At 40.0% G+C, this 12,838-nt stretch overlaps 1 protein-coding gene across 1 annotated transcript in view; it reads right to left on the bottom strand.

Moving 5' to 3' along the window:
- Positions 1–400: 400 nt before the first annotated feature.
- Positions 401–12,838, bottom strand: part of POLR1B (RNA polymerase I subunit B) — a 30,180-nt gene continuing 17,742 nt past the window's right edge. Inside the window, exons 11-15 of the mRNA XM_057741367.1 lie at positions 8,150–8,320; positions 7,676–7,832; positions 4,454–4,650; positions 2,440–2,693; positions 401–1,820 (exon numbers count right to left, since the gene is read on the bottom strand). Coding sequence (XP_057597350.1) covers positions 938–1,820; positions 2,440–2,693; positions 4,454–4,650; positions 7,676–7,832; positions 8,150–8,320 — 1,662 coding nt within the window. The 3' untranslated portion in view covers positions 401–937. The remainder of the gene's footprint in view (positions 1,821–2,439; positions 2,694–4,453; positions 4,651–7,675; positions 7,833–8,149; positions 8,321–12,838) is intronic.

The following is a 12,838-nucleotide window of genomic DNA, read 5'->3' on the forward strand; positions in this document are numbered from 1 at the left end:
TTCAGATATTTCCTTTGAGTATATATACAAACTATCCATTCGTAGATGCCTTTCATATCAATCCATGTTGAGTATAGCTCTTTTTAGATATATTTTTGTTCTAGTCACATAAATAATATAGAATTCAAATTCTGAGTTGTGTCTTTGTGTTTTAGCAACCCTTCACTCATAGACATGTTACATATACCATTCAATTTTATCACTTTCCTTCAATAAATAATTATTTTTTGTTATACCAAGAACCAATTTCTAGAGACACATATCAATCTTTTGAACAACTGTTTTTATGGGGCGATACATTCATTTGTGTTCTACCCATAGTCCACAGGGTATACGTCAAGTTCAGTGTTCTCACCATAAAAACACCAAAAAACAAAAACAAAGGGGCACAAGGCAACTTTTGGCTGTGACGTTCACTACCATGGCTGTGCTCTTTCTCAGCTGTCTGCAGTATGTTCAAACCACCAAATCATATACATTAAACATGTGCACTTTTTTGGTATAACCATTACACGTCAATAAAGCTTTGTTAAAAAAATGTGTACCTTTGTTTTTAAAGTAAGAACATGCAAAACGTGTATGGCCTACACTGTATTTATATTGGACTCCTCTGCTCTACGTGGACAAATAAATGTTGGACAGTCACTACCTGCTGAATGAAAGCAGGATACAAAGAACGTGGGGTTGGAAAGACTTTTCCCTGAATGGCCTTCTATTTATCAATGTATCATTTTTAAAGAACAAATATACGAAGATCATCTTCAGTAGTTACTATTCTGGAGCAACTCAGAAACCCTGCATTCTTAGCTGCCAGGTCTTGGTTGAGAACCCTAACAACCTTGAAAACCTCTAGAGTAACTATAAGCAGCCTCACTGAACTAAAGTGACATTTTGTTTTAATCTGATAGCAATCTTGACCCAAAAGGCCAACGTCAAGTTAAATGACATCCAGTTTCACTTTAATGTTCATAGCTGCCAGTTCAGCTACAAAATACCGAAAGACGTAAGGCACGGAAACAGTGTCGATGGTGTCACTGCGATTACACAGCGTACAGTTGTACTTCCTGTTGCGCATGGCAGACCACGACGGGGGCGGCTTCTCCAACAGCGGGGAGAGCAAACTACCACACTTCACACACACGTGGGCTATGGACCGATCCGAGCAGTTGAAGAGGCGGTCGTGAAGGAGAAAAGATGTACCATGAGCTAAAAGAGCATCCCGCTCCATCTCCCCAAAACGGATTCCACCCTGGACATTTCTTCCCCCGATGGGCTGGTTAGTGACTTTGTCTCTGGCTCCTGTTGTCCTCACTTGGAATTTGTCTGAGACCATGTGGCGTAAGCGCTGGTAGTAAACCACGCCTATGAAGATGTCTGCTTCCAGCTCCAGCCCACTGATGCCGCTATACAACCGCTCAGTACCATAGAAGTTGTAGCCAGCAGCCTTCAACATCTCACCAAAGTATTCCAGCGCCGAGTTCTCCTCAGAGAAGATGAAGGGTGTGGCGTCGTGGCAGAGACCGTGCAGAGCAGCAGACTTCCCCGCCATACTCTCAATCAACATACCGATGGTCATACGGGATGGGAAACCGTGAGGGTTGAACAGAATGTCCGGCACCATCCCGCTCTCAGTGAATGGCATGTCCTCAGCTGGCCACAGTCTGCTCAAGATGCCCTTCTGTCCATGACGACTGGCAAATTTATCCCCGATAGTTGGATTCCGAGGGACTCTCATCGTGATGCAAACACACTTGAACTTGCCACTTCCACTGTCATTACTGCACACTTTGATGTTATCCACAATACAATTTTCTTTACTCCTAGGAAAAAATAAACCAGACAAAGTGGCAAAATATTTGTTTAAATCTACAGAGATACTAAGTTTTATTGACATATTTAATGCTTCATCAAGGATATCTGCAAAACTTATTCTTACTTCTCCAATACAAATAGAGCTGATATCCCTAAAAGTGCTCATGAACAGGGCTACTGATTACGTTCGCTACAGAACTGTGTTCGTCTGAAAGAATACTAACAGGAAAGGCAGCTGATGACCTACCACTGAAACCAATTTTATAGCTGTAAAATAAGCTTAAAAGTTTTATTTTTAATAAGAGGTGTAATGAACTCAACATTTTAGCTAGGAAACATTACTGATAACATGTCTGAGAGAGATGCTCCAGTCTGAATAATATAGTTTAAAATAAATCACAGATACCTCATCAGCTGTAGTAGACTGACAAGAAAAGTAGAAAAACAAAGGTAGTATAACAGACCACAGACCTTTGTCTCATTTAAGAAATGTCCATTCAGTTAATAACTGAGCTACCACTTCGATTTTCTCCAAAAACTCTCCTGTTGAAAAATAACTGTCATTGACCTCCAGCAATTTCACTGAGAAGCAGTCTTTTAAAAGCAGCCCTGGGTATGAAGACTTACTTATAGTACATCACGAAGCTTTCCCCGGTGTTGAGGTTGAGGTAGCTGTAATACGGATCTCCATACTGCAACTGTGCTCCAATAAACGGCAACCCATCGTCATCCAACTTCTGCAGAACCCGTGGGTCGCCAGGTTTGACTCCAAACACCAGACTATCATCTCCTTGTTTAATTTTTTCAGACAGATCTACAAACTCAGACTTGTAGACACTTCCATGGGCAAAGCCTCGTTCCCAAGAGGCCTTATTCACAATCTGCAAAGTCAAAGAATCATTAAGAGACTGAGGCCAAATAAAAGTTTTCAAAATAAAGCCGGTTAGAATTACAACTGGTTTAGGACAACTGGCATTCAATTTTAAAACTCTATCCACATTTCCCAAATCACCTATGCTAACTATTAAAATCCAGACACATATAAAGGTGGATACTTCCAAGACTACTTTACATTCACTCGACATCTACTCACGCTATGCATTCAACTATGCAGGCTATATGCATGAGTATGTAGTGATATCCCTCAAGGCTTGTCACTTTTTTTCTTTAATGACATCTATGTTTATATCGTATACCTAGTGACACTTCATTTTTTCTTTTTCTTTTTAAGCTCTTTATTGGAATATAATTGCTTTACATTCTTGTATCAGCTTTTGAGGTACACCAAAGTGAATCAGCTGTATTTATACATATATCCCCATATCCCCTCCCTCCCACTCTCCCTGTCCTGGCCCTCTACGGCATCACCCATCACCAAGTCGATCTCCCTTTGTTATACAGCAACTTCTCCACTATTTTTTTTTTAAAAAGAATATACATTTTTAAAAAATTAATTAATTTAATTGGCTATGTTGGGTCTTTTTTTTTTGCTGTGCATGGGCTTTCCTTTCAGTTGCAGTGAGCGGGGGCTACTCTTCGTTGCGGTGCGCAGGCTCCTCATTGCCGTGGTCTCTCATTGCAGAGCACGGGCTCTAGGTGCATGGGCTTCAGTACTTGCATCATGTGGGCTCAGCAGTTCTGGCTCGTGGGCTCTAGAGGGCAAGCTCAGTAGTTGTGGCGCATGGGCTTAGTTGCTCCACGGCATGTGGGATCTTCCTGGAGCAGGGCTTGAACCCGTGTCCCCCGCATTGGCAGGCGGATTCTCAACCACTGCGCCACTTAGGAAACCCCCACTAGCTATCTATTTTACAGTTGGTAGTGTATATATGCCTATGCTACTCTCTCACTTCATTCCAGCTTCCCCTCCACCCCCCGCCCCCCCAACCCCATGTCCTCCAGTCCATTCTCTGCATCTGCATCCTTATTCTTGCCCTGTCATTGGGTTCATCGGTACCATTTTTTTTTTTTTGGATTCCGTAGATATGAGTTAGCATACAGTATTTGTTTTTCTCTTTCTGGCTTACTTCACTCTGTATGACAGTCTCTAGGTCTATCCATCTCATTACATATAGCTCCATTTCATTCCTTTTTATGGCTGAGCAATATTCCATTGTATATATGTGCCACATCTTTTTTCTCCATTCATCTGTTGATGGGCATTTAGGTTGCTTCCACGTCTTGGTTATTGTAAATAGTGCTGCAATGAACATTAGGGTACATGTTTCTTTTTGGATTATGGTTTTCTCTGGGTATATGCCCAGTAGTGGGATTACTGGATCATGTGGTAGTTCTATTTTTAGTTTTTTAAGGAACCTCCATAGTACAGCCATAGTGGCTGTACCAAGTTACATTCCCACCAACAGTGCAGGAGAGTTCCCTTTTCTCCACACCCTCTCCAACATTTATTGTTTCTAGATTTTTTGATGATGGCCATTCTGACCAGTGTGAGGTGATCCCTCATTGTGGCTTTGAAAGGCTTGTCACTTTTAACTTAGACCAGGAATTAACTATTTAACAGAATAGTCAAGCATCAAATACCAGGCACTCGGGCAACACAAGAAACACTCCTTCAGTGATCTGGTGGTAAACAAAAAACTTAAAAATGAAAAAGGATGGAACGACATCCCTTGGTAAAACTTACCATGGCATCTTCCATATCATAGCCAGTGTAAGAAATAACAGCAACGATGGCATTTGTCCCAATTGGATAGTTGTCCATGTCATAATAGTCATACATGTATGGTCTCACTAAAGGGCTCTGTGGAGTCTGAAGACGATACAGTTTATTATCTGATCGGTCTTGAAAAGTGAGGAGCGGAAAGCCCATAGTCTGCTTACCTACAAAGGGAAAAAAATTAGCATTTTGGTTTTTCCCCTTTGATTATAAAGGTGACATATAAAATTGGAAACTAAATATTCATCACAGGGGAATGAATACATAAATTAATCATGCTGGTTATGTTTACTACAGACTAATACCTGGTGTGAAAATGAAGCAGACCAATGTGTATCAACATGACCCGACCATGAAAACAATGCTGACTGAGAAAAAGTATAGAATGACATTTAATATGATACATTCAGATACATTTGCCACACATCCCAAACAATTCTAGACCTAGTTCATGGACACACACATGTAAGAAAAGCATTAAAAAGGGAATGTAAAGATATATACAAACTACAGGGTATCACTACTGGGGGAGAGAAGGAATGACAGTAACTATTACCTAATTAGATTACTTTCTTACACAGAGACACACACACACAGAGCAAAATGTTGTATTTGTTAATTATGCATAGTGAGGTAGGTACAGGGGGTAGGCAAGACTCTTCTTTGTACTACCTTACAGTATAGAGAATTCAAAACAAAATGATTTTAAAAACTAAAATAGATAAATATATACATAGGGGAATTTTTTTTTTTTTTTGTATGCACATACTTTATTTGGAATGTGATCCCTGGAAACGCCAGCAAGGGTGTAGGGAAGTGAGGTGGGGAGGGGAAGGGAGCCACCATTGGGTATGTTAACAAGCAGCTGCCACTGTGGAGAAGTGGGTCTCCATCCCATGGGGGACCTTCTGGCCACTGTGTAGAACAGCCTCATGGCTGTCGCACCTGAGGGTGAGGACACCAGGATTCTTTCTTTTTTTTTTAAATTATTTTTTTTTAAATTATTTTTTTGGGGGTACACCAAGTTCAATCATGTTTTTATACACATATCCTACATAGGGGAATTTTTTAAAAAAGAAAGAGACTCCCAGCTTCCACTATAAGAGCTACTCCTACAATATCACCCTCAACATGTAAGTATAAGATCCAGAAAAACAAAAGAAAAACCAACTACATACATACACACACTACCTGAAAGCACTAAGACGTAACCAAAAACAGCCAGAAACTGGAGGGGGATTAACACTTGGATGAAAGGAATTTCAGCGTGAATTTCCAGTTTTTTCAGTTTTTAATGTTTTGTTTTTGTTTTTTATTTTTTGCCTGATGGCCCAGTCAATGTAGATGGCCCACAGTCTTATTGGCTTTAAGAACCAAGGAACAGAGTTCAGAGCACAGCAGCAACTGGAAATGTAGGGAAGAAATTTCAGAAAGGAGAGAACCATAAAGGGAGAGCCCTATATTTTGCATATAAACTGAGCCCAAATCTTTGATGGACTCCAGAACTATGCATGGTGGGACAGACACGAGCAGCCACCTAAGCTGGACTGCACTTCAACTGCTGTTCAGCTAGCTTCCAGTAATCTAAAAACCAGCCCTCTTCAGAGGAACAGAATAGAATCTAGCCTTTACAACATAGGTTCTATCCACAGTATAATCCAATATTACTAGATATACAAAGAAACAGGAAAACACACCCAAGACTCAAGAAAAAAGCAATCAATGGAGACTGATCCTGAGATGACCCAAATGTTGGAACTGGCAGACAATGATTTAAAAATACCTGTCATAACTATGCTCAAAAACATAATGGAAACTATGTTCACAATGAATGAAGATAAGACTCTCAGATAAAACAGAAACTACAAAAAAGAAACAAATGGAGGCTCTAAGCTTTTATTTCAGGTACTTAAAAAGTTAAGTACCTGAAATAAAAATTCACTAGGATTTTTAGAATGAAAATTCAGAATGAAAAGTCAGTGAATATGATAGATCAAGAAAAATGATCCAATCTCAAGAAGAAAAAAAGATGGAACAAAGAGAACAGAAATCCAATGGCTTATGGGACACTATTAAAGGCATAACATACATGATGCATAACTGAAGTCTCAAGAGACAAGAGAATGAAGCAGAAGCAATATTTTTAGAAATAATGGCAGAAAACCTTACAGATTTAATTTTTTTAAAAATAGATTTAAGACCAGCAAACCCCAAGCAAGACAAATACAAAGAACAACATATTTAGGCATATCATGGTCAATCTGCTACACACCAAAAATAAAGACAAAATCTTAAGGACAGAAGAAAAATAACACGTTATATACAGGCAAACAATAATACACATAACCACTGACTTCTAATTAGAAATGACAAAGACCAAGAGGAGAGAGTGTAACATATTTTAAGTGCTGTGGGTGAGGGGGAGAGAAGGGAGGAAGAAACCCCAAACCCTGTCCATTCAGAATTATATATCCAGTTTCTTCAACTGAAGATGAAATAAAAATATTTTCAGAGAAACGAAAACTAAGAGAATTTGTAGCCAGAAACCTGCAACCACAAAAAAGGTTAAAAGAAGTTTTTCAGGCTGAAATTACACTCCATGGAAACCTGAATTACCAGGCACGAAGGAAGAGCACTAGAAGTGATGGGTGACTACACAGGCTTGTAACCCTTCAAAAACCTAATCACAAGATTTCAGGCAAACCCAAACTGATGGACATTCTACAAAATAAATTATCTTTTTCTTAAAAATGCCAAGTAAGACAAAGGCTAAAAGATCTGTTCTAACTTAAAAAACTAGAGACAACACAGCAAAATACAATGTGTGATCCTCGACTAGGTGCTAGATAGGAAAAAATTTCCATAAACCATTTTTGGGACAATTGGCCAAAATTTGAACGAGGGCTATAAAAGAATTTTAATAACTGTCCTTGGTTATGTAACTGGACCCTCCCTGTTGCTAGGAAATACACATCGAGATATTGAGAGGGTAAAGGAGCAATTGTGTCTGCAGCTCACTTTCAAATGGAAAACAGTGCAAATGAGGCAAAATCTAGGTAAAGTGTTTATGGGAGTTCTGTACTATTCTTGTAACTTTTAGCTTTTCTCTGAGTTTGAAGTTATTTCGAAAAGTTAAAAGTTACAAGCCCTCTTCTTGTGGGACGACCACCACCCTCCCCTCCATCTTACCCATCTGGCACTGATACATGTTTCTCGGACTCTGGTTGTGGTCAGAGAAAGGGATGAAGCTGGCGATCACACTCAGCAGGCTGTGAGCGAAGAGCTCCTGGTGGGTGGTAACTCCAGCCAAAACCTCATCCTCAAAGATAGCAACATTCATGAAGATCTGGAAAGAGGAAGGACGAGGAAGTTCAAGGCACAAAGTAACTGCGACTGCTAACACGTATTAGCTCTTACTATCTCTCAGAGTTTAGTTCTCACAGACTTGAAAGAAAACCTTCCCACCTGGTATCATGAACACTGAAGGGATCCACAGTTAGAGGTTTGATGAGCATGAAAACTGCCAGTCACAGAGCAGGCAGAAAATAAGCTTTGACTGTCTTTTCAAATGCCCAACTATAATTATAACAGTAACAGTTTAAAGAAGAAACAGATACTAAGTCTCTGAAAGTTGCATACTATACAATCACATAGTCTATGTACCTGTTCCATGGTTCCAATTAGTTCTTCTTTGCCTAATTCCAAGTTCTGCACAGGTCGCACCAGTCTACAGGGAGTGGTAAAAAGATACAATCCTGGGTACAGGCTTGGTTTTCCTGTCATGGGGATCAGGACCACCTCCATCCAGGGAGGAATTCTTTTTTCTCTCAACACCTGTTTTCAAAAAACGAAAAGAGTTCAATTAAGAATAAGTGACGTGCTTTACATCTATCCCCGCTGCCACCCAGGAGGTGGGTACAGTGGAGAAGGGGATCAAACAGGGAAAGCAACATCTTAAGGATGAAGTCAGTTGTGCAGGTAACAAACCTAGTGCCCTGCCAGTCTCAACCCCACACAGACGGCCATTCACCTCATATCCAGAGCTGGCAAAAGCCCTACTTTCTTGGGGCTCAGTCCCACTATCAGGCAAACTGGGTACAACTGGGACTGGGGAAAAGGTAAACCAAGAATGTGTGTGTAGACACACAAAATGAAATTCTATCCTCTGGTATCTACAATATAGATTACTGGTGTTATTTTAAAATGTATTCAATGAAAAGGCCCTTCCACCTGGGAATTAAAAACACAAAAAACAAGCAAAGAAACCTTCTACGAACTCCTGGGTGAAAAGAGAAATACAAACTAAAATTACAGAAATATGAAAAAATAATGAAACCTGTATAGCAGAACTTACGGCAGTTCACAGTTAAATACATTATCAATAAAAATGAAAGAATAAATATAAATGAATTTTTAGCTCAAAAGCTAAAACAACAGAACAAAACAAAGTACAAGTAAAGAAATCAAACTAAAGGTAAAACCTGAAATTAATGAGTACAGACAAAAGTTCAAATTAACACATCAAAAAATTCTCAGTTCTTAAAAAATTAACAGTATTCACTACTTAACCTAATCAAGGGCGGCAGGCCGGGCTATGAATATACTGAGTAAAAATGGCAAAAGGGGAAAATACCCACTGAAACAAAATTTTAAAACCATGGGTCTGCTTTGCATATCTCTCTGAAACCAAAATGAAACGAATAAAATTCAGGTTATCGGAAGAGACCTCAGTAGAGGTAAAAAGCTTAAAGACCAACTTCTGTATTAGAAATAAAGGTATTAAGGAGCCATCCTGAAAGAAAGCATGAGCCCGACGGTTTCACGGGTGAATTCTAGGAGACCTAAGGCCAGATGACCCAATGCTGCACAAACTGTTCCGGAACAATGAAAACCAAGGAAGACTTTCTGATTCTTTTCACAAAGCAGAAATTTGTGAATGTTGATTTTAAAAAATCAAATAAAATATTAGTCTTTAAGAAAGTATTAGTATTTACTAAGTATTAAAATAATGACCAAGTAGGATTCGTTTCAGGAATTTAAGACTCATTATTCATCACTATTATTAGAGAATGATCACTGTTAGGGAATGAATTAATATAATCACTTAATGTGTCTCAGAGGAAAATCTCACAATTTTTCCTCCATGGATACCAAAAACTTAAACATAGAATTACCATATGATTCAGCAATCCCACTTTTAAGTATACACCCAAAAGAACTGTGTGTGTACACACACACAGGAATATTATTCAGCCATAAAAAGGAATGAAATTCCAATACATGTTTCAAAACAGATGAACTCTGAAAACATTATGCTAAGTGAAATAAACCAAATGCAGAAGGATAAATATTGTATGATTTATTATGTACCACTTATATGAGGTGCCTAGCAAAGTCAAATTCATGAAGAAAGTAGAATAGTGGTTAGCAGAAAGTGGGGAAAAGAGGGGATGGGGCGTTACTGTTGCACGGGTACAGAGGTTCAGCTCAGGATGATGAAAAAGCTTAGAAGATGGATGCTGGTGATGGTTGCACAGCAAGACAAATGTACCTAATGTCACTGAACTGCACACTTGAAAACTGTTATAATGATACATTTTGGCTTTTCTTTCTGCCCATGGACGCCGCCGAGTATGCATCGTTGACGTCTCCCCCCTCCACTGCCATCATGTCTAAGTCAGAGTCTCCCAAAGAGCCTGAACAGCTGCGGAAGCTCTTCGTCAGAGGTTTGAGCTTTGAAACAACCGATGAGAGTCTGAGGAGCCATTCGAGCAATGGGGAACACTCACAGACTGTGTGGTAATGAGGGATCCACACACCACGTGCTCCAGAGGCTTCGCGTGTGTCACACGTGCCACTGCGGAGGAGGCGGATGCGGCCATGAGTGCAAGGCCACACAAGGGGGAAGGAAGAGTTGTGGAGCCAAAGAGGGCCATCTCAAGAGAAGATTCTCAAAGACCTGGTGCCCACTTACCTGTGAAAAAGACATTTGTTGGTGGCATTAAAGAAGACACTGAGGAACATCACCTAGGAGGCTATTTTGAACAGTATGGGAAAACTGAAGTGATTGAAGTCATGACTGACCGAGGCAGTGGCAAAAAGAAAGGCTTTGCTTTTGTAACCTTTGATGGTCATGACTCCGTAGACAAGACTGTCATTCAGAAATACCACTGTGAATGGCCACAACTGTGAAGTAGGAAAGCCCTATCTAAGCAAGAGCTGGCTAGTGCTTCATCGAGTCAAAGAGGCCGAAGTGGTTCTGGAAATTTTGGTGGTGGTTGTGGAGGTGGTTTTGGTGGAAATGCCAACTTTGGTCATGGAGAAACTTCAGTGGTCGAGGTGGCTTTGGTGACAGCTGTGGCGGTGGTGGATATGGTGGCAGTGGGGATGGCTATAATGGACTTGGTAATGATGGTGGTTATGGAGGCGGCCCTGGTTACTCTGGAGGAAGCAGAGGCTATGGAAGTGGAGAACAGGGTTATGGAAACCAGGGCAGTGGCTATGGCAGGAGTGGCAGCTATGACAGCTATAACTACGGAGGAGGCAGAGGCGGCTTTGGCGGTGGTAGTGGAAGCAATTATGGAGGTGGTGGAAGCTACAATGATTTTGGCAATTACAACAATCAATCTTCAAATTTTGGACCCATGAAAGGAGGAAACTTTGGAGGCTGAAGTTCTGGCCCCTATGGCGGTGGAGGACAATACTTTGCCAAACCACAAAACCAAGGTGGCTATGGCAGTTCCAGCAGCAGCAGCAGCTACGGCAGTGGCAGAAGGTTGTGATTACTGCCAGGAAACAAAGCTTAGCAGGAGAGGCGAGCCAGAGAAGTGACAGGGAAGCTACAGGTTACAACAGATTTGTGAACTCAGCCAAGCACAGTGGTGGCAGGGCCTAGCTGCTACAAAGAAGACATGTTTTAGACAATACTCATGTGTATGGGCAAAAAAACTCCAGGACTGTATTTGTGACTAACTGTATAACAGGTTATTTTAGTTTCTGTCCTGTGGAAAATGTAAAGCATTCCAACAAAGGGTTTTAATGTAGATTTTTTTTTTTTGCACCCATGCTGTTGATTGCTCAATGTAATAGTCTGATCATGATGCTGAGTAAATGTGTCTTAAAAAAAAAAAAAAGACATATTTTGTTCGGTATATTTACAAAACAACCCAGGGACCAGTCCAGGGTAGTTCCCACTGGCCAAATCTGATACAATTTGAGCATCAAAATAAATGACAGTAAGAGGATACTCATGAAATAAAATAAGCGTCTATAAATCCATGCTGATACAAACAAATAAACACATTAAATGGAGAAAGGAAAACTCTACCTTACACAATAGCAACCAATAAATAGAATAAATGATGGCATTACAAAACAACCATTTGGCAACCATTACAGTAATAATTAACTCAGCAAAGAATCATCAATGGAATGGTTGCAATAAATCTGCAAAGAATTCATCAACTAGTAGGTGAAAATTTGATGAGAAAAAGGGCTTTCAAAGAGATTCCAAATCTCTCTCCACAAATTACTTATTACAGAGAAAATCAGTAATAGTACAGCAGACTTAATCTAAAGAATAGAATCTTAAAGTGGTCAAAGTTAAAAGTTACCAGCCAGAAGACCAGCCAACATCAAGTGCCTCCTGAACTGCTATCCTGAACCTCACCATAAGAAAGCTACATAAATCAAGAGTGTCTACACCACTGGCCTGTACTCTTTTTAAAAAAAAGGCAAGACATTAAAGGCTGAGGAACTGTTCCAGATTAAAGGAGACTGAAGACACACACCAGCTACATGTAACACATGATCCTGGACTGGGTCCCAGACAAGGAAGGAAAAAAAAGCTATAAAGGACATTACTCAAGACATAATGGTATACTCTGAATACAGCTGTGGATTCCACCAACCTGACCTTCCCTGATTTTGGTAAGTGCACTGCGGTTAATGAAGAGAAAATCCTTCTTCTTAGAAGATATACACAGAAATCTGCATGGAAAAGGGGACATGTCTGTATACTGCTCTCAAACGGTTCAGAAGTAAAATGTACACACTATTTATAAAGAGCATACAAATGATAAAGCACATGGGGCTAAAACACAACTGAGGGCTCTGGGTAATGGGGACTCTCTACATTGCTCAAACATCCCTTACACGTAAAATTATACCAAGGCAAAACAACCAAGAAACATAAACAAAAAACCAACTAAACAGGACAGAGCATAGACTACAGATTCATCCTACTGCCAAACTAATGGCCATTATCTAAGCAACAAAGACTCTTATTAGGAGGAAATTCTAAAGATTAGTTTATTCAAAGAATGTTTTAAGTAGTCAAAGTCTACTTGACTT

The sequence above is a fragment of the Hippopotamus amphibius genome, chromosome 7 (genome assembly GCF_030028045.1).
Source record: "Hippopotamus amphibius kiboko isolate mHipAmp2 chromosome 7, mHipAmp2.hap2, whole genome shotgun sequence".
NCBI lineage: Eukaryota > Metazoa > Chordata > Mammalia > Artiodactyla > Hippopotamidae > Hippopotamus > Hippopotamus amphibius.